This window comes from Canis lupus (assembly GCF_048164855.1).
Source record: "Canis lupus baileyi chromosome 25 unlocalized genomic scaffold, mCanLup2.hap1 SUPER_25_unloc_1, whole genome shotgun sequence".
Classification (NCBI taxonomy): Eukaryota; Metazoa; Chordata; class Mammalia; order Carnivora; family Canidae; genus Canis; species Canis lupus.
This window is the reverse complement of record NW_027326441.1, coordinates 89,741-114,709: the sequence shown is the minus strand read 5'-3', so window position 1 is coordinate 114,709 and position 24,969 is coordinate 89,741. Positions and strand designations below refer to the sequence as shown.

Below are 24,969 nucleotides of genomic sequence, written 5' to 3'. Positions count from 1 at the left end.
GGACTTCCAGTATGATGTTGAACAACAGTGGTGAGAGTAGAAATCCCTGTCTTGTTCCTGACCTTAGAGGAAAAGCTCTCAGTTTTTCCCCAATGATGATGATATTAAGTATGGGTCTTTCATATATGGCCTTTATGATGTGGAGGTATGTTCCTTCTATCCCTAGTTTCTTTCTTTCTTTTTTTTTTTTTTAAGAGTTTATTCATTCATTCATGAGAGACACACAGAGAGAGGCAGAGACATAGGCAGAGGGAGAAGCAGGCTCCATGCAGGAAGGCCGATTTGGGACTTGATCCCAGGACTCCAGGATCATGCCCTGAGCTAAAGGCAGATGCTCAAGCAACCACTGAGCCATCCAGGTATCCTGATTCGTAGTTTCTTGGGGGGTTTTATCAAGGAAGGATGCTGTATTCTGTTAAATGCTTTTTCTGCGTCCATTGAGAGCATCCTATGGTTCTTATTCTTTCTTTTATTAATGTGGTATATCATGTTGATTGATTTGCCGTTATTGAACTACTATTGAACTGCCGTCGAGGAATAAATCCCACTTGACAGTGGTGAATAATTCTTTTAATGTACTGTTGGATTCAATTTGCTAGTGTCTTGTTGAAAATTTTTGCATCTGTGTTCATCACAGTTATTGGTCTGTAACTCTCCTTTTTAGTGGGTCTTTGGTTTTAGAATCAAGGTAATGCTGGCCTCATAGAATGAATTTGGAAGTTTTCTTTTCTTTTTTTTTTTAATTTATGATAGTCATACAGAGAGAGAGAGGCAGAGACATAGGCAGACGGAGAAGCACCGGTAGCCTGACGTGGGATTCGATCCCGAGTCTCCAGGATCGCGCCGTGGGCCAAAGGCAGGCGCCAAACCGCTGCGCCACCCAGGAATCCCGGAAGTTTTCTTTTCATTTCTGTTTTCCATTTCTGTTTTTTTTCATTCTTCTGTTTCACAAGCATAGACATTAACTCTTCTTTTACTTTCTTTAAAGATTTTATTTATTTATTCATGAGAGAGAGAGAGAGAGAGGGAGAGAGAGAGAGAGAGAGGCAGAGACACAGGCAGAGGGAGAAGCAGGCTCCATGCAGGGAGCCCGATGTGGGACTTGATCCGGGGACTCCAGGATCGCGCCCTGAGCCAAAGGCAGGCGCTTAACCGCTGAGCCACCTGGGCGTCCCTCTTGGGAGATTTTTGATCAATGTTAAAATTTCTTTGCTGGTTATTGGTCTATTGAATTTTTCTTTCTGCTTCAGTTTTGGTAGTTTACATGTTTCTAGGGATTTATCCATTTCTTCCAGGTTGCCCAACTTGTTGGCATATAATTGCTCATAATATTCTCTTATAATTGTTTGTATTTTTTCAGTGTTTGTTGTGATCTCTCCTCTTTCATTCATGATTTTATTTATTTTGAGTACTTTCTCTTTTCTTTTGATAAGTCTGGCTAGGGGTTTATCAATTTTGTTAAATCTTTTAAAGAACCAGCTCCTAGTTTCATTGATCTGTTTTACTGTTTTTTTTTTATTCCTATATCACTTATTTCTGCTCTAATCTTTATTATTTCCCTTCTGCTGGCTTTATTTATTTATTTTTATTTTTTATTTAAAATTTTTTATTTTAAATATTTTATTTATTTATTCATGAGAGACACAGAGAAAGAGGCAGAGACATGGGCAGAGGGAGAAGCAGGCTCCATGCAGGGAACCTGACGTGAGACTCAAGCCCAGGGTCTCCAGGATCAGGCCCTGGGCTGAAGGCAGTGCTAAACCGCTGAGCCACCCAGGCTGCCCTCCTTCTGCTGGCTTTAGGCTTTATTTGCTGTTCTTTTTCCTATTCCTTTAGGTGTGTGGTTAGGTTGTGTTACCAAACTGGTTTTTGACAAAGGTGCAAAAGCAATTCAACAGAGGAAGGTTTGCTTTCTCAACAAATGGTCCTGGAGCAATTGGCAATAAAATGAACTCTGACCTAAACTTTACACCTTATACAACAATGAACTCAAAATAGATCAGAGACTTACATGTGAAACATAAAAATATACAACTTTTAGAAAATAAAATAAAATAAATCATCAGAGTCTAGGGCTAGGCAAGGGTTCTTAGACTTCATGCTGAAAGTATAATCCATAGAAGGACAAGTCGATAAATTGGATTTTAACAGAACTGAAAACCTTTGCTCTTTGAAAGATTCCTTTAAAAAGAAATGACAGACCAGGAGAAACCATTTATCAGACAGAGTACTTTACCTAGAATATTTAAATAATCCCCAAAACTCAATAGTAAAACAAACAAACAAACAAAAACAAAACAAAACAAAACAAAAAAACCAACCCAATTAGAAAATGGGCAAAAGACATGGGCAGACCCTTCACCAAAGAGGATATATAGATGGTAAAAACAACAACAACAACAACAACAACAACAACAAAAAACCACACACACATTAAAACATGTGCAACATCATCAGCCATCAGAAAACTGAGAATTAAAACTACAATGATATATTGCTACAGACCTATCAAATGGCTAGAATAAAAAAAAAATCGGTGACAACACCAAATGCTGGTGAAGATGTGGAGAAACTGGATTCTGCATACATTGCTGGTGGGAATTTAAGCGGTAAAGTGACTTGAAAGCAATTTGGCAGTTTCTTCTAAAACTAAACAGGCAATTACCTTCCTACCCAGTAATTGCACTCTTGGGCTTTTACCCCAGGGAAATAAAAATTCATGTCCATGTAAACCTGTACCCGACTGCTCATAACATCCCCAACCTGAAATCAGCCCAAATATCCTTTAATCAGATAGATGGATAAACAAATTATGGCATATCCATTCCACAGAATACTACTCAGCAATGAAAACTATTGATACACGCAAGTTGGTTGGATTTCAAGGACGTTATGGAGGAAAGGCTGCTTTTTCAACAAATGGTCCTGGAGCAATTGGACATCCATAAGCCAAAATAGGGGGAAAAAAGCCAATCTTAAAAAGTTTCGCACTGTATGATTCCATTTATCTGTTTATTTTAAGATTTTATTTATTTATTCATGAAAGACACACAGAGAGAGGCAGAGACATAGGCAGAGGGAGAAGAAGGCCCCTTGTGGGGAGCCCAATGTGGGACTCAATCCCAGGGCTCTGGGGGTCATACTCTGAGCTGAAGGCTGATGCTCAACCACTGAGCCACCCAGGCATCCCTGTATGATTCCATTTATATAACATTATTGAAATAAAGTTATAAAGATGGAGAACAAATTAGTGGCTGACAAGGGTTAGGGATTGGGGTGGTTTTGGCTATAAAAGGATAGCACAAGGGAACCTTGTAGTAATGTCCTAGTTCTATAGGGTGATTGTGGTCGTGGTTACAGGATTCTACACACATATTGCATAAAACCACACACACACATGAATGCACGTAAAACTGGTGAAACATGAATAAACTCTGTGGATTGTACCAACGTTAATTTCCTGATTTTAATATTGTACTGTTTCCATGGTAGGAAACTAGTGGAAGAGAGACAGGGAAACCTCTCTGTACCTTTTTTGGCCCACCTCATGTGAATCTATAATTACTTTTATTTCAAGTTTAAAAACATCTTAATTTTTACAAAAGTCACTGATTTTAAGGTTTTTTTTTTTTTTTTTTTCTGGCGAGATTTGGTAGTGTTTAAGGGTTTAAACAGGGTTGTGACATTTGGATAGATCTTTCTGGTAGTTTCTTAGAGGATGGATGTGAGGGATGGTAAAACTAGAAGCAAAAAGATATATTTCATTGATTCTAGGAGGCATTTAAAAAATCATTTTAACATTTAAATTGGGATGTTTCACTATAACTATTAGTCAGACAGTAGTCAAACTATATTTGTCATACCCACTCAGAAGAATCAAAACTTGCCAAATGGTTGTCTAAGGCTTAGAAGAAGAAGATTCCAGAGACAGAAGAGGAACACTCTTTTAAGAAATGCTGCATCACCAACGCCTTTGATGGCATGCACAGAGGACTACATTGTGAAAAATCATGGACATCTAAGACTGAGTAAAAAAAAAAAAAAAAAATCCTAAGACTCAGGCTCTGAATATGAAGTTTTGAAAATACCATTACCATGTTACCCTTTAAAAGATTTCCTTTTTATGTACGCACAAGAGTGAAGAATTATAAAAATCTGTATCTATATAAATCTACACTTTCAATAAATGTAAAATAAAAATCCAAAGAGACAAGAAAGCATGGTGTCAGTTTATTTGCCACCTTTTTTTCCTTAGCAGGAGCTAACGTAATGGTTAAGTTTTACAACTGATGGTGTCCAGGCAAGGGATGATATAGTCTAAAGTGAGAGTAGGACAGTGATACCAGGAGAGCAAATCCTTGAAAAACTAAGAAGGAAAAATCGGCTCGACTTGGTGAATTATCAGAGGAGGCGTAGAGATGAACGGGTAAGGAAATCTGGAATGATTTCCAGGTCTTTGGTTTGGGTAGCTGAGTCGTTGCGGTGACCTCGTGGGGGGAAGAGGAGGCGCGGGCTTGCAGGGGGAGTTCGATTTAGAATACACTGCGTGAGGAGCCGGCTGTGTCGAAGGAAAAGGACGAATGAAGCCTTCGTGGATTGCTCTGGAGGGACCGAACCCAGCGCCCGGTACTGGGTCGCGAGAGCCAGTGGCTCTGCCAGGATGGATTCTGCACCCCCGAGCTGTTTGTGAGAAGCGGGAAGGCAGGACGGGCCGCCAGCCGGGTCTGCGCGCGGGGCTGTGGGCAGACCGCGGGACCCGCTCTCCACCTAGCACTTCGGGGTCTGCGCGAAGATGAGCTGGGGCCGGCCCCGGCTGTGATTGGCCGGAGCTGCGGGCGCCGGGGGCGGTGGGCGGGCCTGGGCTTCAGGACCTGCTCAGTGATTGGCTGGCAGGTACCCAGAGCCCTAAATCAAACTGTTGGCACCGCCCCTCCAGGAGGCTGGCGCCTGTTTCCAGCCAGCCCCGCCGCCTAGTTAGACTGGAAGCCAAGCCAACTATAGTTGTGGTCACGGAACGATCCCCCCCGTAAACCGCTGCTTTCGGGGGTCGGCTGTGGGAGGAGAGCGGGGATTGGCCAACTTGCAGGGGCCGGGCGGGCGCGGCCTCGGTCGGACTGGGCTTCTGGACGCGCACCTGTCCTGTGCGTCGATTGGGCGGCGGGATCGTCCACGTTACCGGGGGGCGTGGCCGACGCTGATAAAGAGCGGGACCCGCGCGGCAGCTGCGCTCCCTTGCACCGCGGCTAGAGCTCCGGGTGGTCCGCTGGGCGCGGGACTCGGCGGCTCCGCGGGCTTCAGCCGCAGCGTTTTCCCGGCCAGGCATCTGGCCGCAGCCTCAGGACACAAGATGGACCCGTCCTCTGTCACAGAAATGTGAGTGGACTCGGGTGCGGGGGGCTCGGCGCCTCCTCGCCAGCTCCCGCCCCTGGCGCCGGCCGCTGCGGGACGGAAAATGGCGCATTGCAGCAGCTGCGGCCATGCGGGAGCCACCGCCGCGCGCCGCCCCCAGACCGCGCCGCCCCTGGGCAGCGGGGGCAGCGCCCCGTTCCTGCCGCAGCCACGGCCGGCACCCCACGGGCGGGGCGGGGCGGGGCGGGGGCGCGGGGGTCCCACCTTCGTGCCACGCTCTCCTCTCGCCCGCGGGGCGTCCCGTTCGGGTCTGGGTAGCACCGAAGCCCGGGGCAGGGCGAGGTATGGGGGGAGGGGGGGTTCGAGACCCTTTCTTGTTGTCTGATCGAATCTGTAGGGCCTCTGGGAGCTGTAGTGGGTGCGCATACCACTTAGTAACTTGAGCTGCGCTGCCCTCTCCGGATTTGTGTGTGCCCCTCGCCCCAACGGTGCCGCGTTCCCTACTCCCCCACCCCTCTCGGCGGTGAGCAAAGATCCAGGAACTTAGCTGACAGCCCTTTGGCGCCAGGTGAGCAGCTCTGAGAGACTCCAGGGCAGTGGCATGTGATCCCAAGCAGCCATTCATCTCCAGGCCACCTGTATAGGAGGTGTTTTCCCTGTCATCGGGTCTTAGCCAAGTACCTGGAAGAGAAATCGAACTGAGGAACTCTGCCTTCCCCCAACAATTCAGTTTTAGTTTTCAACACAACCCGCATCCGGAGATCCTGAGGGGAGAACGGTGGCCGGACAAAGGAAGGATTTCCCTGTCAGGACCACCAAATATTTAATAGAGAGTTTTCTTTCTTCTTACTGCCTGGAGTCCTGTCTTGGTTCTAGAAATATTTGTGTTGCTTCTCATAGTGACAAAAAAGGGGGAAGATTTACTTATGTGACACATGGGTTATGATTACCCCTGGATATTTTATTGCTGAGTGTTCCCAACTCCCAACAAATAATAAGTGAAATGGTCCCTTCGAATGCTTTATAACCATTTCACTTTTTCTCTATTTGGTTTCTACAGTTTTAACTGTATGTGATAGTCTATGCATTTTGGCCAAGCCCTAAGATTCCATTCCCCTGCCACACACATTTTGGGGAAGAGGGGGACAGACAGGTTCCCAACAGCAGGGAGCTGGCATGTGGGATGAACTGAAGGAAATGGAGAAAGCATGGTGACTAGCAGGGCATCACGAGATCTCTGACCTTAATCTTGTCATTGGGGCCACCATCTTGGACTGCTTCCAAGACCAAATACTGGCTGCTACCTACTCACTGACGTTTCCACCTTCAGAGAACTACATTGCTTAGTGCAGTGGTAACACAAGAGTCTTGTGGCTTCCATGGCTCTGTATCTTTCTTTCCTTTGCTTCCTCCAGTGCTTTAGAAGGAAATAAGAAAGTGATTTTTTGAATGAGGGTGGGTTGGTTATAATCTGCTAGGAAAGCCTCTTTGAGGAGTTATTCCCCATAATTTTTATTATTAGTATTATTTTATTTAAAGATTTTTATTTATTTATTCACAAGACACACACACACACACACACACACACACACACACAGAGGCAGAGACACAGGCAGAGGGAGAAGCAGGCTCCATGCAGGGAGCCTGACGTGAGACTCAATCCCAGGTCTCCAGGATCAGGCCCTGGGCCGAAGGTGGTACTAAACCACTGAGCCACCTGGGCTGCCCATTCCCTATCATTTTAGACCAAAAGAAATTCACTTAGGGAGGGAGAATTTTCTGGGTATTACTTCTATTGTGAGTAGTCAAGGCATTTCCTTTTTGGTGACTTGTGATTAATTCCTAATGCATTTACTCTTGGACTGCTCCTATGAGGTATGTTTTGTAAGATTTTGCTTCTATTTGAAGAGTTCTTACTGTAACTTCTATTCTCCATTAAGTTTGAGAGATCTTCCTCTGTCGGTAGGTTCTTTCTTGGTAGAGAAAAATCTCATGCCTTAGGTTAGACTTCTGGGAATTCTTTAAGAGATGAATTTAGCCTCCGTGTGTTGGGACACGGAAAGGAGTTTATCTTGAAGACCCCATACTAGATTAATGCCATCTAAGTGTAAGGGAAAGAAAGAACAGAGGTGCCTGGGTGGTTCAGTGGTTGAGCGGCTGCCTTCGGCTCAGGTTGTGATCCCGGGGTCCTGGAATCGAGTCCCACATCAGGCACCGCACAGGGAGCCTGCTTTTCCCTCTGCCCATGTCTCTGCCTCTCTCTCTGTGTCTCTGTATCTTGAATAAATAAATAAAATCTTAAAAAAAAAGAAAAAAGAACAATCTCTGTGTGTAGTAGTGTAAACCAAGATTTCTCTCTGGGATATAAAGAACTAGGGGAGCCTCCTGAGACTTGATACCAAATCTAGAAAAGGAAAGGACAGGATGTCTATGATGCTGTACATTGAGGACCATTATCTATATTCTTGCATCCTGTCTATGCTCTTGGAACAGTTTCATAACTAACACAATTACTTTAGGCCCCAATTCTATCTAAGTGAAACACTCTTCTCTGCCAAAAACAAAGCAAGCAAATAGTTCTGTCTCTACTCTACCTTTAGAAGCCTTGCCTTTGGTGATTCTCCAAGTTGTTCTTACAGTAGCCCCAATATACTAATCACTGTGGGAAACAACTAATAACCGGTTTCCTTTAAACAGAGTCTGTCAACTTGCTTGTCTTTAGGCTTGCATAAAAGAGATGTTCTGTCTGTAGGCTTTAGTCTTTTGTATGGATTTCTCCTAATCTGGATAGGAGTTTTCCAGTTTGACTTCATGTGAAAGGCTTCTTTTTCAGAGTCAGGAAAGTGCCATTTAGTTCAAGGCTGGCATATTTGTCCCTGTAGCCATTGTGCCAGAGGATGTTTGAATTTGGTCAAAGGATAGCTCCAAACAGGATCTCATGAAGCCACCCAGGATGTTCCTGAACCCCATCTAAATGTTATTACAAGATCTTTCACCTTTTGCTTCTTCGTCTATGCTGCATCTCCCTACTTGGTGTCACCAAGAAGTTAGAATCCCTTCTAGTTGCATATAGCCTAATTACCATTACATTTGTGATACGGGGCGAGAATGCATGTGGTTCCTTTCTTGTCTTAGTTACTTTGTGTACTTGGTCCACTTCTCTCCACAGGTCTGCCCCAGCTCAGCCACCCACTGAAGGGGCAGAAGGGACTGCCCCTGGAGGTGGTCCCCCTGGCCCTCCTCCTAATACAACCAGTAACAGACGACTACAGCAAACCCAGGCACAAGTGGAGGAAGTAAGTGGAGAACTTTTTCTCTGAGTTTCCAGATAGTAGAAGTTTAGAAACTTATTTATTTATTTATTTAATAAATACAGGGGGAAATCTCTGAGAAGCAAGGTGTCCCTGAGTTACACAGGGCCAGACTTGAGATTCCGTTGTATTTACCCCTGTCTCGAGCCAGGAAGCTTACTAGCTTTGTTTCTGCATCCCTCACCCCCAGGTGGTGGACATCATGCGTGTCAATGTGGACAAGGTCCTGAAGAGGGATGAGATACTGTCACAGCTAGATGACCGAGCGGATGCCTTGCAGGTGGGAGCATCACAATTTGAGAGTAGTGCTGCCAAGCTAAAGAGGAAGTATTGGTGGAAAAACTGCAAGGTGAGTTCTCTTGTCCTCTCTGGCTTCCTTTCTTGGGCCTAAAGAAGGCAAGAAAATCCTCAAGTTCTACCTTCCTAACCCAAGGTGGCACAGGATCTCAGGCCCTGCAGAACCCTGGAGAGGAAATCTGAGTCTTCTTGACATGCATTACCCGGAATTGCCCACCAGGGTAGGCTAGAGTATTCAGAACCACTAACTGGGTGCCAGCCATACCCTGAACAGTGGTCATTTAGGCTGCTTTTTCCCAAAGACCATGGGAAGATCTCGCATAGCCCTTCCCCACACACAGCCAACATGGACACAATGGCTAGGGTAGGGAGGTATCTATTTAAATACCTGCAGCTTTTAGGAATGAGCTGAATGCTTCGCGAAGAAAAATGAAGCAACTGACTAAAGATCCCAAGTCTGCATCTCTGCTGACATTCCTTTCAGAGCCTTCAGGCAATAGGAGAGAAGCAAAATGGAGCAAGCTGCAGATGCTGTCATGTTTTTGGGAAGCCTCAGCTCTGGTGCAAGGGTGGCTGTTCCATGGGGAACAGGAGGGTTGAGCCCTCCCCAAGAGACCTGCATGTATCCTGGGTGATTTGTGGCTTCTTCCACTGTCCCAAGGACAGAGGAGGTTCTTTTACCACACCCCTAGTGGGAACATCTCTCTCCTCTTCCCCGAATCCAAGGGCCCATTTTTTGGTCAATGTTTCCTCAGATGATGATCATGCTGGGAGCTATCTGTGCCATCATCGTGGTAGTCATTGTAAGTAAGTATCGCTGAGGTTGCTGGTGGGGTGAACAGGTGGGAAGGTCCTGGAGTCTTCTCCCAGCCCTGCCTGCCTGCCTGCCTGCCTGGGGAGTGGGGCTGCTCTGACTGAGGTATGGAGATCGCTGCTGTGGAACCATCACCTGGTTCGGGAGGGAGGACGGGCAAAGACAGGGGACTTCTTTGATGGACGAGCCTGCTCCCCTGCAAGATGCCATGGGAAGATGGCCCCTCCTGTTCTGAGGAAGCGGGGCTGTGCTGTTTGTCACTGGCTTGGGTCAGAGGGAGACCACGGGGATGGGACACCTGCAACGGAAAGGCCCAGATGTCTAGTAACTTGATGTAATTTGCCGTCTTGTTCTCTCCTGTCTCTTTCTCTTCTCCATCTGGGACTTCCTGATTCCTGTGTCCAGTCTACTTTTTTACTTGAGAATGTGCCACCCCCTTCCCTGTTCTCCATCGCCATCCAGACTTACGTCCATCTCCTTCTGTTTGCTCTCTCAACAAACGTCCCCATATACCTTCCTCCACCCTGTCCTGGCTTCTCCATTGCCCAGTCTTCCTTTTCTGTTGCTTTCATTTGCACTGTGTCCCTCAATGCTAGAGTTGCTGCTCGTGGCACAGTCTTGAAGTAACTTCCCAAAGAGCATTAGCTGGTACCTCCCTACCCCCTTCTTATATGCTTTTAAGTTCCCCAGGGCCAAAAAGAGCTGGAGGCCAAGAGAAGAGGAGGGGGTATAGCGGGGGTGACATGCCCAAGAAGGTGCCAAGATCGGGGGAGAACAAGGGTGTTGATGCCCATGGTGTCACCAGGAAAGGCCAGGGCACTGGCAGGAGGTGGCTAGGGACAGCTGGAACAGCAGCCCAGGGCTGCCCTGGTCACTTGGGGCTCTTCTCCTAGGCCAGGCTGGAAGAGGATCCTGGAGTGGGCTCAAAGTCCAACTTGGTTCTGGGCATTGCCCTTTAAGAAAGTTAAACCTGTTTTTGCAGTTATTTCTAATCTGTTAGTCCAAGAATTTCTATGTCTGTTGGGGATCTTACAGCCTTTTGCTTTGTTTTCTGGAGACCTATAGAACACGTTAATTGCAAAAGTACTGGCTTCATTCCCATCCTGGAAGCAGCCCCATAATCTCATAACTACAAGGGGCTGTCTCTCGTCTACATTTTCTGTGGCATTCTGTATTGTTCAGGAGAGCATTAGATAATTTCAAATGGCCATAACTGGGGGCTCTCAGTTAGTTTTAGTTGTTGGCATAGATAGAGAACGAACGTTAACTATAGACAGACAACGAGTCAAGGGCCTAATTTGAAAAAACAAGGTTGGAGGAAGCCACTTCTTGCCAGCTCATTGGGGACGGTCCTGCTCCTCCCTTCCCGTTGATAAAGTGTGAGGTGTTAGAATTGAGGATCCTTGGGCTCTCAGGGATTCCTCTCCTCTATACTGTTCCCATGTACTCACCAAAGACAGGGTTGAGGCAGGAGGTCCTTCCTGAGGCTGGCCGAATCTGAGTATTCAGAGAAGTCTAGGATCCCTGCCACCCTGGTCTTGGCAGGGAGGCGGGATGGTCTGTGGACAGGTGTGTTTGTGCACTGCTGTGCTGTCATGGGGCATCTAGAGCCACCTGTCTATTCTTCCTGCATTGTGTTCCCCTTCTAAACCACCACATTCTGATTTCCACTTTGCCTCCTTGCCTTTCCTCTCTGCATGGTTTGTGGGGGCAGACAGTGGGACCTGAGGATGGGAGACACAGCTGGGCTTCAGGATAGGTTGTGGAGTGGGAGAGACCCAAATTTGAGGGGAGGAAGGTGGCTGGGAGCAGGAAGGGGGAACATCCATCACCCCTTAGTCCTCTTGTCTTCTAGCCCACAAGCAAAAAGAGGCTGAGGCCAGGCCAGGCTGGGTCTGGATGTTCACTTTCCATGCAGCAGCATTTCATTGCGCAGAACCATGCTTCCTCTCCCTTCGCCCCTGCTTCCCACATTCCCTTCGTCCTGCCCCAGGGCAGGGCCGAAGAGCTGGAAGAAAGCAGTCAGTATACCCTCCCAACGGCCCCCCTCGAAGGTCTCCACTCTCCTCTGGGCTCCTCCTTGCCTAATGCAGGGGGGTCACCGCTGGAGAAGAACCACCACTGTCCTCGATGTGTCCCAAGCCTGGAGCAAATTCACCCTCTTGGCCCACCCAGCCCCAACATGGGAATTTTTTCCTGGGTCTCTGTCCCTCTGTGGCTCCCCAGATGTAGTTGGCTTTGTTCTCTTGGGGATGCTCACCCTTCTACTTTCTTTCTTACCCCACCCCATGCCCTCTTCTGTGTCTTTGCCGTGTCCCTCTTCCCTCCTGCCACCCATGTGCATGAGCAGACGTGTACCCAAACTCCGGGACTTTGCAGTCAAATGAAGCTGAGCTTCCTACATCCCCTTCTTCCTTGGTTTGCCATGAGGCGATGTGGGGTTTCCACTGTGTGTCTGTCATCACCTCCGTGTTTTTTCCTACCCCCGACCTCATACTTGTATAGAATAAGAACAGTTGTACTTCCACCAAAGGCATGTGGCATATTTACCAATTTCATGTATTCTGCACAAAGGCAAAAAATATAAATTCCTACCACTAAACTGACTTGGTTGTTGTTTGGGTTGGAGTAACTGAGGCGGGTGGGGGAGGGGTGGTTTTCCTTCTACAGTGTGATGTTGCTCAAGGCCGGAAGGCTCACATGTGCCGCATGGTACTCAAGATGAAAGATCTGTGTTGGCAGAGGAAGTGGTCTCTGCCCTGTCTTCGTACCTGGCACAGCCCAGCTCTCCCAGGTGCTAGCGAGAGGAAGTGATGACAGGAAGCTGAGTGCATGTCTGAAACATCACATCACAAACCGCTACAGGATTTCTCAGACACCACCCATGTACCTCCTTCACGGGTCCTCAGGCTGCCCAGCCTGACCTAGGGGGTACCCAGATGAGGCCTCCACCAACACACCCAGCTCCCCAGCAGCCTTACCTGCAGTTGAGGGAGTGAGGACCCTGTAGGTATCCTGAAATACTCAGTAGCTGTCCAAAAGGGCATGACCTTAATTGCAGCTCAAGGTTACACAGAGCACAGCATGGTGCCCCAGGGCTTCCTCTGAGCACCTTCATTTCATGCCTTGAACACTGCAAGTTGGTGGGAGTAGGCCTGGGTACAGGGCTTAGTTGGGTCCAGTGTGGGGAAAAGACAGGAAAGTAGAAAAGCTTTGTTTCTGAGGACACAAGGGACTTTTACTTGACTAGGGTTCAAATGCTTATGTGTTATGGCCCAATCCCTACCTTTGCCCCACTGTCCCTTACTTGTTCCTTTAAAAAAAAAATTTAGAAAGAGAGCAGGAGCATGAGTTGGGGAAGGGGCAGAGGGAGAGAGAATCTTCAAGCAGACTCACTGCTAAGCGTGGAACCCACTGCGGGGCTCTGTCTCATGAACCATGAGCTCATGACTTACCCGCTTACTCCTTAATCTCCTCTCATTTTCTTTTCCTACCACAGGCTCATTTTTAACCTCCACCCAGACATTCTGCTTTCCTACCACCCTCTCACCCCTTCACATTGTGTTCAGCCCAGGGACACAATGAAAAAAGGCAGAGACCTACACAGAGACAGAGTACCCATGATCTGTGCCTTCTTCATGCCTTTCTTGGAGTCTTTTTGAGCTCTGAGACTTGGCTAGAGTCCTTCTGGGAGAACGTGACTACTCTTCTTTTATCCTGAGGCAGGAGAGTGGTTACCACTTAAGAGTATTGGCAGATCTTGGTGAGGTAGCTAGGAGAAGACAAGAGAGAAGGAGGTTGGTTTCAGTTGGGGTAATTCCCAAAGTAGGGCTGTGGGGACTGCTGGAACTCAGGACACTTGGGCTTCATCCTCATCTAGGTGGGGAGGTGGCTAGAGCTGGCTGATTCACAACTGAGGAGGGGTAGGGGCAGGGCTGAGGGCAAGCAGGTGTTTACCTTGTCATCTTTGAAGTCCCAGGAACAACAGTGCAAGAAGGAAGAGGCCGCTGGCAAATAGGACTCCAAAGGTTGTTTCCTGCTCTTTAGGTTGAGATCAGTGTGGGCAGAGATCAGTAGGTGGGAATTATGTCTGAGCCCAAGCCCGAGCCCACACCTGCCCCAGCAAGAGGGACAAAGCTGAGAGAGGAAGAGAGGGAATGTGCAAGTGTCCCCATCCCTGGTTAAGGAGCTCATAGCAACAAATGTTCTGCTTTCACCCAGGAACTACACACACTAGTATTCGTACTTGTTAAAAGTTGTCAGATGTTTGTGTGTTCCTCCACACAGAATTTCCTGCCTCTTCCCCTGCTTGGAACTTTTTTTTTTTTTTTTTTTTTTTTGCTTGGAACATTTTTAATTGCTTTGCAAGAGAGACTTAGGTTAGATTAGTTGTTGACAGGTAAACTGGAATTTTGCAGCTAGCTGGGGAATGATGTAAGCTGAGACAAAACCCCAGATTTTGGGAAGCTTGCAGGCTGGCAAGCCGCCAAATAATGCCCAATGCTCCTGGATGTTTGCGGGTCTTGTTTAAAACCTTTCAATGATATTCTGTGACTTCAGGATGAAATTCCAGCTTGCAGGCCCATTGTGATCTGCCCACTAAAAGCAGTAAAGGATGTAAGGCTGTAGGGGAGTCAAGCTGCCCATATTTCATATTTTCTCTCTTACCATTTGCTAGGCAGGTGACCTTGGGCAAATTCCCTAACATCTGTAAGTGCCAGTTTGCTCATCAATAAAATGGGGGTCGTGATAATAATACATGCAGTCATACAGCTAAGTGCTCAGTAAAGCACTTGATTCATGTAAATGCCCAATAAATGTAATTATTCAAGTTTCAGAGCTGCTTCTTTTCCCACACACCCTTGGCTCTAGCTGTGCAGTTCCCCAAATGTTCCTGAGACTATAATTTGGCCTTCACATTCAGCTTGCTTAGCTGGCGTGTCTCCTCCAGGCCATCCTCCCTGACTGCCTAGTCCATCCCTCCAAGCTGACTAAGCTCCTTGAGGGCAGGAACAATTCACCCTTGGTCTCCAGCTCTCAGTATATTGCCTGGCACCCTGGAACCTGGGGTGTAATGGAGTCTCAGGATGTAGTGGCAGCTATGGGGACTGTCATCTCAGGAAATAAGAAGTAGAAACGGAACAGAGTGCTGTGGGAAGCAGAACAAGGCCAGAGACGAGCTGGGGGCAGGAGAGCGAGGAGCCCCAAGTATAGAAGTTGAGAAAGGACGGCACTCCTAGTACCTGGTGGGGCAATCCAGGTGCTGACACTGAGGGGCTGTTCCAGGGAGATGTGGGTGATCTGACAGGTGTAAGTGGTGCCCTCAGGGCCTGGTTCTGCGGTCAGGAAGGAGGAGATGCTGTAGGTGCCGTCTGAGCTTTGCCGGAGGCCAGAGAAGGAGGCACCAGAGACCGGAACTGGGGCTCCACCTAGCTCTTCTCGGGTCCACTTCACAGTCATGTCCAGAGGATAATAGCCAGCGATGTTGCAGACGAGGGTGGCTGGCACAGCTTTGTTCGCCAAGCTCAGTCGTACTTTGGGGGAAGCTGGAAGAAAGAATGAGGAGTGAGTTTCCAGAGGGATCTAACCTGATAGCAGAGTTGCCCAAAGCCTGCTTTCTTTTCTTGCTGGTGTGGAAGCTGGAATTAACCCTTTAGTGGAGAGCCAAGGAGGGGGTGGAAGGGGTCCACCCTGGTTGCAGGCCAGAAGGGGGCACGTCTTCCACAGGTAATTGAAAAACAATAGTAAAACTTAGTAAAACCAAGTAAAAGTTAGCTTCTTAACATCACTATTAGCTTGGGATGCCTGGGTAGCTCAATGGTTGAGCATCTGCCTTTGGCATGGGGCATGATCCTGGTGTCTGGGGATCGAGTCCTACATCGGGCTCCCTGCAAGGAGCTTGCTTCTGCCTCTGCCTATGTCTCTGCCTCTCTCTCTGTGTCTCTCATGAATAAATAAATAAAATCTCTAAAAAAAAATCACTATTAGCTGGTGATTTTCAAGGACATCAGTAATGGAATACTCCTGCCAATCTGACGGCCCCCATGGCCCCTCGGTTTGCTGCTGCTCCTCCCCAGGATGTGGTCCAGAGGACTGGGGTACTTGGGAGCCAGCCAGCCAGGACAGGGCAGCAGAATCCTGGATTGGTAGACTGCTTGGTGGAATTATCCTGGAGTCTGACAGGGAACAGTCTGTGCTTCTAGAATGGAGGTGGCAGTTAGGTCGTGGCAATGCATTCTGCCTCTCAAGAAATTGCCCTTGTGTTGGACTCTGTCCTGAAAACCACTCTCATAGGCATATCCCTTACCCTCTCCCTGGAGAACTGAGTATGGCCTCACCTTGGATGTGGAAATGGATGTTTTGTTGAGCTTGGTACAGAGAGGTGGTGATCTGACAAATGTAGGTCCCCTCGTCCTTCAGAGTGAGGCTAGGGAGGGTGAGGGAGGCGTCCCCGGCCAGGAGTAGCTGCTCAGGCTCCAGGATGGCGCCCTCCCGCTTGGCGTGCTGCTGCCCTTTGGTCCACCTGTACACCATCTGGCCGCTGCCCTTATGTTGCCGCCGCCATTCCACACTGGTCAGGACCAAGCCCGGTGCCATGGAGAAGCCACAGTGCAGGGAGGCTGAGGACCCCAGCAGCAAACTCAGGGATGGGGTCTGTGTTGTCACTTGGAGCTCCACTGTAGTGAGAAAAAGAAGGGTGATTGTGGGCTACTTCCTCCTTGAGTCCCCCTGATCCCTAGCTATGGACATGTTGTAGGCATACACCTGCCCCTGCCTCCTCCTCTGGACAATGAGGCCAGTTGAGTTCAATTCCCACTAGATGGAACACAAAGAAATAGTGCTCTGGGAAGGCAGCCTGGCACACATGATAATCCTGAGAATTCTGGAGTCACTTAATCCTGGACAATCTGACAAAAGCTATGGACTTCTCACCAAAAAAGTACATATGCAAAATTATGAGTTACTGTTGACTCTCAGGTCAGACCACTGGAATAGCAGAAAAAACTTTGGAACCCTGTTTCTTCCACTTATTAGCTCTGTGACCTTGGGCAAGTCACTAAGGGTTGCCAAGGTCATCTGCTTAAGGCAAGGCTGCTGTGAAGACTAGGAGTAAGAGGGTTTTTTAAAAAATATATTTTATTTATTATTTCATGAAAGACACACAGAGACAGAGAAGCAGGCTCCTTGTGGCCTTATGTGGGGCTCGATCCCAGGACCCTGGGGTCACGACCTGAGCCAAAGGCAGATGCTCAACCATTGAGCTACCCAGGTGCCCCAGGAGTAAGAGTTTTAAAAAACACACAGTAGCAGTATTTGTGCCAAATGTGCTGATTTGAATCTAATGAGGAAGACAATCAGACACATCCAAATAGTGGGATATTTTATGAGACAGTGGGCATGCACCCTCAAAGTGTCCTTGCCAGGAAAAGAATGTTCTGGACTTAAGGAAGCTAAAGGCACAGGACAGCTAAATATAATGCATGATCCTTGTTTGAATCCTGGCCTTAAAAAAAAAAAAAAAACCAAAGCAACCCAGAAAGCTACAAAGAACATTATTAGGGCAACTGGAGAAGTCTGAATTTTGACAGTACTACTGTATCAATTTGAAAATTTCTTCAGTCTGATGCTTGGTGGCATACCCTCCTTGGCAGGGAGGAATATTTTATCACTGGTAATATTCAAAATGGCCAATATGGTGATAGTGTAATGGTGAAAATATGTTCTTGAATTCTTTACACACTGTAGCCCCTTATTGTCTGCACCATTGTAGATTGCTCCCCACTTTGGTTTGCTGCTGGGGTGATGGTTTTGTGATTATGAAGGAAACATCCTTGTCTTTGGTTATAAACGTTTTCTTTTTTTAAATGTTGTGTTTTTTTTATTTTTATTTTTATTTTTTTTCAATTTTTATTTATTTATGATAGTCACAGAGAGAGAGAGAGAGAGAGGCAGAGACACAGGCAGAGGGAGAAGCAGGCTCCATGCACCGGGAGCCCGACGTGGGATTCGATCCCGGGTCTCCAGGATCGCGCCCTGGGCCAAAGGCAGGCGCCAAACCGCTGCGCCACCCAGGGATCCCTAAATGTTGTGTTTTAAACAAATACATGCCATACATGGAAACTTTTGGGGTGAAGTGTTGAGATATCTGCAACTTTCTGTTAGTTCGGGGTGGGGGTTATTCTATCCTTTCATCTATCAAGAGAGTGGATGTGGCAAAATATTAATAACTGGTTAATCTAGGTGAATGGTATACAAGTATTCATTATGGTTGATACTGGACAGACATGAGAACCCCTCTTTCCTGATGTGGCAGGATAAATTTAGGTTGTACCACAGAAAGCTTCGAGTGTTCTGGGGCTTTCTATGGACAGGAGGGTAGCCCCCTAATCGCTGGACTTGGTTGTCTCTTTTTGGAGGCAAAATACTGGATTTGATCAATTCTAGAGAAACCTATCATCATGATCTCAATTTCCTATACCCTCTGGTATGTGCTGGGTGGGAGAGTGTAAGGGCCAGATTTTACTAACAAGAGATAATGAACAAACTTGTATCCCTGTGCCTTGCTCTAACCATCCTGAAACACCAGACCAGGCTGGCTTTCACTGGGATACAACTGTGCATGGCTTAATAAGACTGCTAGGGACAGCATATGTGAATAGAGCATCACATGTCATTTCCTCAGATGAGGGAGGTGAAAATCATTCAAATCCAATTATTTGGGTCTTTCAGAGAAGGGGCCAAGGCTAGGGGACACCTTGAAATGACTGATATGGACAGAGGTGTACTTGTTCCCTTCCTTTTCCTCCTATTCCCCCATAGCTGACTACTTGAAAAAACCCAAAATTTCCTTTCTGCTACTTTTAATCTTCTCACCGGCAGTCTGTACTGTCCCACGGGGGCTCAAGGGCAGGTTCAGTGTGGGGTGCAAGACAGCCCCATTTTCAGCATCCCTGGGAGTCTTCATCACCATGGAGATATCAGGTCCCTCTCCAGATACCTGCACGTTGGTGATGAACCAAGCTGCCTTCTCAGTGGCCTGGAGAAAATAGTAGGAGATCTCACACGTCACCTCCTTCCCGTTGCAGTCAGCATGGAGCAAGGCCTCAGCCTGGGGAATCTGTACCAAGTTCACTGGGGGAGGAGAGGACACAGATTTGGTTGGATTGAGGACACTTGGGCCCATGGAAAGCAGGTGCAGCGAGTGTACTTGGGAACTGGGCTGTCTCGCAGAGGGAGCCCAGAAAGATTGGGACACAGGGTGGGGGGCTCTTACCTGAGGCCTCGAAGGTAATGGATGGGTTGTCTTTAGCCAGTGTGCCCCCTTGGAAATCGGTGAAGCCTTCCAGGGAGCCATCATCCAGCACTGGTACCTGCCTCAGCACGAGCAAGGCCTTCACCATATTCCTACTGCCGGCAAAACCTCCAGGGTTCCTACCTTCCTCCACCAGGAAGCAGTCTAGGACCACATCCACTGCTTGCCACTGCCTTTCTGCTGCAGGTTAAAGATGGGGTGAGCACCCTCTTGCCCAGAGAGTTGCTCCTGTGCTCGTCGTCACCCACCCCAACTGTGGAGTCATGGAGTCTTCTAGGGTCTTAGCTGGCTCTGTGTCCCACTCTTGTCACCTCCAAACCAGCCTTCTGGGAAGCACCTGCTACTCTAGGTACATACTTGGTATGAATTATTGAAAATCCTGGATTTGCCTTGCTCAGAAGAGTTTGTTTTTATTTTACTACAACTGTCACAGGAAAAACTCTCTTTGGGCAAAGGCATTCTCAGCAAAAGCAAATAAAGAATTGCCACTGGGAGGGGAGACAGGACACTTGTGTGGCAAGGGGCATTGGCAGCCATCTTCTCCATTTCCCAGCCAGCCCACTGAGTCTCCTCTGCTTTTTGCCATTAAGGTGGCCTTCCTCTCTTCCACGTTCAGGGCTCACCTCCTCCAGGGATTTCCTAGCCAGGAACCCTTCCTTCTTGGGTGTCTGCTCCCAGGCATTGTCCTCTTCAGTAGGCCCACCACCACATCCACCCAGGAGAACACACTTTTTCTTCATCTGGCCTTTCCCACAGTCTTCCTTCTCCCTACTGGTGCCTTACTTTGCCAGCCTTTTTTCCAGTTGGGCTTAGGAGGCAATTGGAGGCCATCCCCGGCCCTTCCCCACAACCTTCTCCCCTTCTGGCATCTCAGGAATCTTGGGGTGGGTGGCTATCACATCTGCCCTGGGCCCAACATTTCCCCTCCCCAGCCAGCACCCCGCACTCACCTGGGTCTGCAGCCGCACTGGACAGAGCCAAGCAGAGCAGCAGGTACCACCCCTTCTCTGGGCCCATGGGGGCCGCCCTGGACAGCCAAGCAGAGCAGCAGCCACCACTCTGCTCCTGCCCCTCTCCCCAACCGCCTTTTTGCACCAGCTCCTGCTGACTGGTGCCTCTGAGCTGCGGAAGAGGAGTCTCTCCAAACCACCCCTGCCGGCCTGTTGCTTTCTCTTCAGTCCTCAGCCCACTTTCGCTTTCACTTTGGCTATCATCGTGGCTGCCTTGCCTGTCAGTGAAGCCATTAGGTGCTCGTTCCAGAGTCCTCTTCATTGTTCTCCTTTTTGTCGCCTCACCCCGCCCTACCGCCCCATGGCTCCCACCCTCCTCCCCCTTCTGCTTAAGACCTGACTTGACGGCATATACCCTTTTGCTCCCCACCCAAGAAAGTGGAGCTGAAATAAGGGGGAGACTGAAGCCAGATGCAGGATCCCCAGTAGCCTGGGGACTCTCTTCATTTTCTGTGGGTGCCACACCACTTGCAGTTCCCATTCCCTGACTTGGGCGGGGCCCTCACCACTAGTCTGCACTGGAGAAAGCTCCTCCTTCAGATCTCTGATCTGGAGGAGGAGGCCGGGAGTGGCCTGCACCTGGAGAATGGATTTCAGAGAGAGCACCGCTGGGAGAGCTTCTGTGTGTGGCTGGCTGTCACTTTATTTTGCGGAGTTTCTAGGTCAGTGATACAGCACATGGTGTTTCGTAGGGGAAACTGTGTTCTCCAGCTAAGGCCATAGCCCTCTGGTGCAGGGCAGGAGTGAAAGTGGGTGGGCCAAGACACACTTGAGTCCCTGTGTCCCACCTTCCACCTCATCCCCATGTGTCCTTTTCACTGACAATCTCCAAAAGGCACTTTCTCAAGTCTGCACATAGGAAAGGGTTCTGATAACAGGATGGTACTGAAACTGGGGACGGGGGTGGTGGGGCAGTCTTGTTCCCCCTGGATGGCCACTGGGGTGGGATAGAGGCTGAGGTTTTATTGTACTGATGACCTGCCCACCCCTCTCCGTGGTGCACAAGCTCAGCAGTAGGAAGCGGGTTCTGGTTTTCGGTAATCTTCCTGAATGGGGATGGCGCCACCCTCTTCCTCCCTGGGGCAGCTGTAAGGACAAGGCTCCACAGGCACCACTGGGTATTCTTCTTTGTCTGCGGGAGGAGAATCAGATGAACCTTCACTGGCAGTGAGGGTGGGGGGGTGGTGACAGGAGTGGAGATGAGCCAAGGAGGGTCAGCTTAGCTGTCAGGGGGTTGCCAGCTAAGAGGGAAGACAGAGAAGGTGGGAGCCAGCGTTGGGAAAGATGGAGTAAGGAAAGCTTCCCTGAGGTTCCAGGCATGGGCAGGGGGCCTGGGATGGTAGGGTAGGGAACAGGGACAGGACTGGAAACCTGTATGTTGTCTCTTACTTAGCCTGTATTTTCTTTGTTGGTGGAAGAACAGAGCTCCGATCATGGTGAAAGCAAGAAACATTCCAGAGAGGATCACAAAGATGCGGATGCAATCTGAGCTGCACAGAGACCTTTGGGCTGTGACAGGCAGAGGCCACACAGGGTTTTTGGAGAGAGCCTAGGCCTTGACTCCCCTCAGCCTAGGCCCATTGTCACCTCCCCTCCCAACTGTCGCCCATCCCCTCCCCTACTGCTACCACTGGACTCAGTTCTTTCCTAACCCGTAGACTCTGCTTCTCCCCCTTCTAAACTCTCCTCCTAGGAGCTTTCTGGCTGGCTTCCCTCTCCTGTATGCAGTCTCTCTGGGGGTAGAGAACAGGGAGAGAAAACTCACGTGGCCAGTGGGTGGAGAGAGCTGGGGCAGGCAGCCACCTGAAGTCAGCCAGGGTCTGCACCTGCCGGACTGTGCTGGTCTCCTGCATCTCTGGAAAAAGAAACAGACTGAGCAGGAGCTGGGGAATCTCCTAGGCCTAAGGAAGGCCTGAGGCCTAAGACGCACAATGAGATGGGAGGGCTGACTGGCTGGCCAGGCAACTTACTTGGGGAGGGTGGTGATTGTGGCGAGAGCCTTACTATACCTGTCACTGGACAAAGCGTTGCCTGGAACTTAATTTTGGCGTAAGGTAAGTGGGTGGGTTGCAAGTGTGGGCCCCGGGCTGGAGACGGATGAGGTATCAGTAAGGGGTTTGAAGGAGGATCACATTCCGTACACTGCTTGTCCCTGCACTTCCAGCCCTTGGGGCAGTCACACTCCGCATTTGCCGTGAGAGTGCAGTTTCGAATAAGAAGACCTGGTGACAGAGGGCGGGGTGGGGGGGACAGGGGACACACAAGCAGCTCAGGCCTCAGAGACCTGCAAAGTGCACTTGCTAAATCCTGCCCTGAGCTCCCAACCCAGACCCACAGTGAGGGACTCCTGCCCCTCGCTCCCTGTCACCTAGTGCCTCTGCCTCTATTACTAGGGTCATTAAAGGGAACACTGAGACCTTTTAGAAAATTCATTCATAGGTAAGCAGTGTAGTAGTTCAGTTACAGAGTCCTCATAAGGGTCCTGAGGGGGAACATTTGTGCAAAGGGGCCACTTGAAAGTCTGCTACTCTATGTAGGCTGGCACATGGTTTCTGAAATTCTAGCTAAGCTGGAGAAATAATAAAAGAATCCATAACACAGCTGCAGACATTGCACTTCTTCATTTTATAAGAGATAAAATTCTAAAATAAACAAAAACATGGGCCACACACACATACTCATTTTCCTAAACTGGCTTTTGTGTGAAAAGAAGAAAGATACTTCCCACCGGCTGGTATTGTTATATCCTAAGAAAGATGTACTCCGGGGTCCAAATGCATGCTTCAGATGCAGCCAGTTCATCAATAAGGGGTCGCTTATCTGAAATCTAGGGACCTAGGGCCACTTCCCCTCCTGTTTTTTTCACTTACCCCTTCTTGTCATGATCTGAGTTATACACCCATTCCAGCAGCCCCCCAAATTCTGCTTTCCCCTTCGCTGTAACACTAGAGTTCTCCCCAGGGCATATGCCCAGGTCACCCCATTTCCCAGCATTGCCTCCACTTGCAGTAGCCTCGAAGTGACAAGCTCTGACCCCCTCCTCTTTGCTTCTCCACACCCAGCTCTGCCACCTTGCTCCCCCGGAGGCTTGCCCATCTCACCAGAGTTACAATGCCGACAGCTCTCACAGTGGCGCCGGGCGTGGTGGTCTGGTGAGAAGGAGGCCCCCGGTATGCAGGGATCACACTGAGCAGCCTCTCCATGCCTTTCACAGTCTTTCACGAGGAAAGTTCCTGTGAGCAGAGGTCTAGGGTCAAGGGGCAAGGAAGGCCACTTCTCTGCCGTCTTCAGGGCAGGACAGGATTCCTCTCCTTGCTTGAGCTCAGACACACTCTCTGCTCCCCCCCTACCCCCAAACTCCTGGCGAGGCCTCCTCTCTTACCTGGCTTACACATCTGGCAGCACCGTTCTCCCTGGACCTGGTAGTGTTTCTCTGGACAGCGCTTGGGGGCTGGGGTGGCTGAGAGCCCCGCCAGGGTCCCCAGAATCCACAGCCAGCAGGGAGGTGGCCGGGCCATGGTTCTCACTCAGGGGAGCTCTTTTTGCACCCCAGTTGCAGACTGCTGGCCTTGGTGGAGCTGGCACGTCCAGCTGGGTGCTGGTACCTACTCTCTGTACCTCCTGGGCAGCAGCTGCAGGCCCTCTTCAGAAGTTGGCTTCAGGTGGTAAGGCGACCTTTGATGGCAGCTGAAGCTCTATTGTGCCTGTTTTTTTTTTTTTCTCAGAACAGCGACTTCCACCCCCTCCCCCTTTTCCGTGTGCTGGGTGCCAGCAAGAGTATTAAAGGGCAAGCTTTGTCAGAAGATCTGCTGCTCTTCAAAGGCATCCATCACCTCCAACATGCCGGCCTCTCCCGGTTTCCATCTGGCTCTTTTTTTTTTTTTTTTAAAGATTTTATTTATTTATTCATGAGACAGAGAGAGAGAGGCAGAGACACAGGCAGAGTGAGAAGCAGGCTCCATGCAGGGAGCCCAACGTGGGACTTGATCCCGGGACCTCAGGATCACACCCCGGGCTGAAGGTGGCACCAAGCCACTGAGCCACCCGGGCTGCCCTCCATCTGGCTCTTGTGCTCACTAAGAACATAACCCACTCATGCCCGTCTCTTTTACAGAATGTTGGTTGCATGGGTCACTACCTCTCCCCTTCACACGCTTGTGCACAGAGATGCCCACGTTGCCCCCTGTTCACAGTTTACAAACTAATAAGAGTTTAGAGAAGGAGGGGGACCTCAGTACAGGTCTACCAACTTTTATCTGAAACTCTTGGGGTCAGATAGGTTTTAGAATTCAGGATTTTTCAGATTTGGGGGAGAAACTAGCCCTGCAAAATGCCCTCACGGGGCTGGCATAGCACTCACAATCAAGCACAACATTTCTGCAGCAAAAGAATATTGGGGCACCTGGGTGGCTCAGTCAGTTAAGCATCTGCCTTTAGCTCAGCTCATGACTCTGGTGTCCTGGGATTAGAGTACTGGGTCAGGTTCCCTCTGCTCCTCCCCCCAGCTCATGCTCTCTCTCTCTCAAAAAAAAAATATATTTTAAGATTTTATTTATTTATTCATGAAAGACACGAGAGAGAGAGAGAGAGAGAGAGAGAGAGAGAGAGAGAGAGAGGCAGGCCGAGGGAAGAAGCAGGTTCCCTGCAAGGAGCCTGACGTGGAACTTGATCCTGGTTCTCCAGGATCACATCCTGGGCTGAGGGTGGCGCTAAACCGCTGAGCCCCCCGGGCTGCCCAATATATATATTTTTTAATTTTTAAAAAAGAATGAACCATTGAAGCTAAGTGGGTTTCATAAGGACCGTAACTAACCCTTGCATCGAATGAGGTCTGGTTTTATGGCCAAAAGACTTTGCTACATAATTGTTCAGAAT

At 48.9% G+C, this 24,969-nt stretch overlaps 3 protein-coding genes across 6 annotated transcripts; 1 reads left to right on the top strand and 2 right to left on the bottom strand.

Moving 5' to 3' along the window:
- Positions 1–4,979: 4,979 nt before the first annotated feature.
- LOC140629604 (vesicle-associated membrane protein 1) lies at positions 4,980–12,373 on the top strand. Of its 2 annotated transcripts, none has more exons than XM_072819098.1 (5): positions 4,980–5,373; positions 8,519–8,645; positions 8,851–9,009; positions 9,713–9,764; positions 11,627–12,373. In XM_072819098.1, exons 1-5 carry the CDS (start codon positions 5,348–5,350, stop codon positions 11,857–11,859), a joined length of 597 nt encoding a protein of 198 aa, XP_072675199.1. In that variant the 5' UTR covers positions 4,980–5,347; the 3' UTR covers positions 11,860–12,373. The 2 variants fall into 2 exon arrangements, with proteins under 2 accessions (XP_072675199.1, XP_072675198.1); XM_072819097.1 differs by having other exon boundaries at positions 5,207–5,373; positions 10,177–12,373.
- A 610-nt stretch (positions 12,374–12,983) lies between these two features.
- Positions 12,984–20,696, bottom strand: LOC140629602 (tapasin-related protein-like). 2 transcript variants are annotated; one of them, XM_072819094.1, is made up of 7 exons: positions 20,035–20,696; positions 19,046–19,261; positions 18,646–18,903; positions 16,110–16,448; positions 15,015–15,317; positions 13,729–13,812; positions 12,984–13,543 (listed from the first exon to the last, which is right to left on the bottom strand). In XM_072819094.1, exons 1-6 carry the CDS (start codon positions 20,573–20,575, stop codon positions 13,733–13,735), a joined length of 1,737 nt encoding a protein of 578 aa, XP_072675195.1. In that variant the 5' UTR covers positions 20,576–20,696; the 3' UTR covers positions 12,984–13,543; positions 13,729–13,732. The 2 variants fall into 2 exon arrangements, with proteins under 2 accessions (XP_072675195.1, XP_072675194.1); XM_072819093.1 differs by having other exon boundaries at positions 19,046–19,264; positions 20,035–20,693.
- Positions 20,697–20,712: 16 nt separating this feature from the next.
- Positions 20,713–23,766, bottom strand: LOC140629603 (CD27 antigen-like). Of its 2 annotated transcripts, none has more exons than XM_072819095.1 (6): positions 23,477–23,766; positions 23,196–23,327; positions 22,065–22,316; positions 21,860–21,949; positions 21,484–21,603; positions 20,713–21,226 (listed from the first exon to the last, which is right to left on the bottom strand). In XM_072819095.1, the coding sequence occupies exons 1-6, from the start codon at positions 23,610–23,612 to the stop codon at positions 21,102–21,104; spliced, it is 855 nt and encodes a 284-aa protein (XP_072675196.1). In that variant the 5' UTR covers positions 23,613–23,766; the 3' UTR covers positions 20,713–21,101. The 2 variants fall into 2 exon arrangements, with proteins under 2 accessions (XP_072675196.1, XP_072675197.1); XM_072819096.1 differs by having other exon boundaries at positions 22,104–22,316.
- Positions 23,767–24,969: the final 1,203 nt, after the last annotated feature.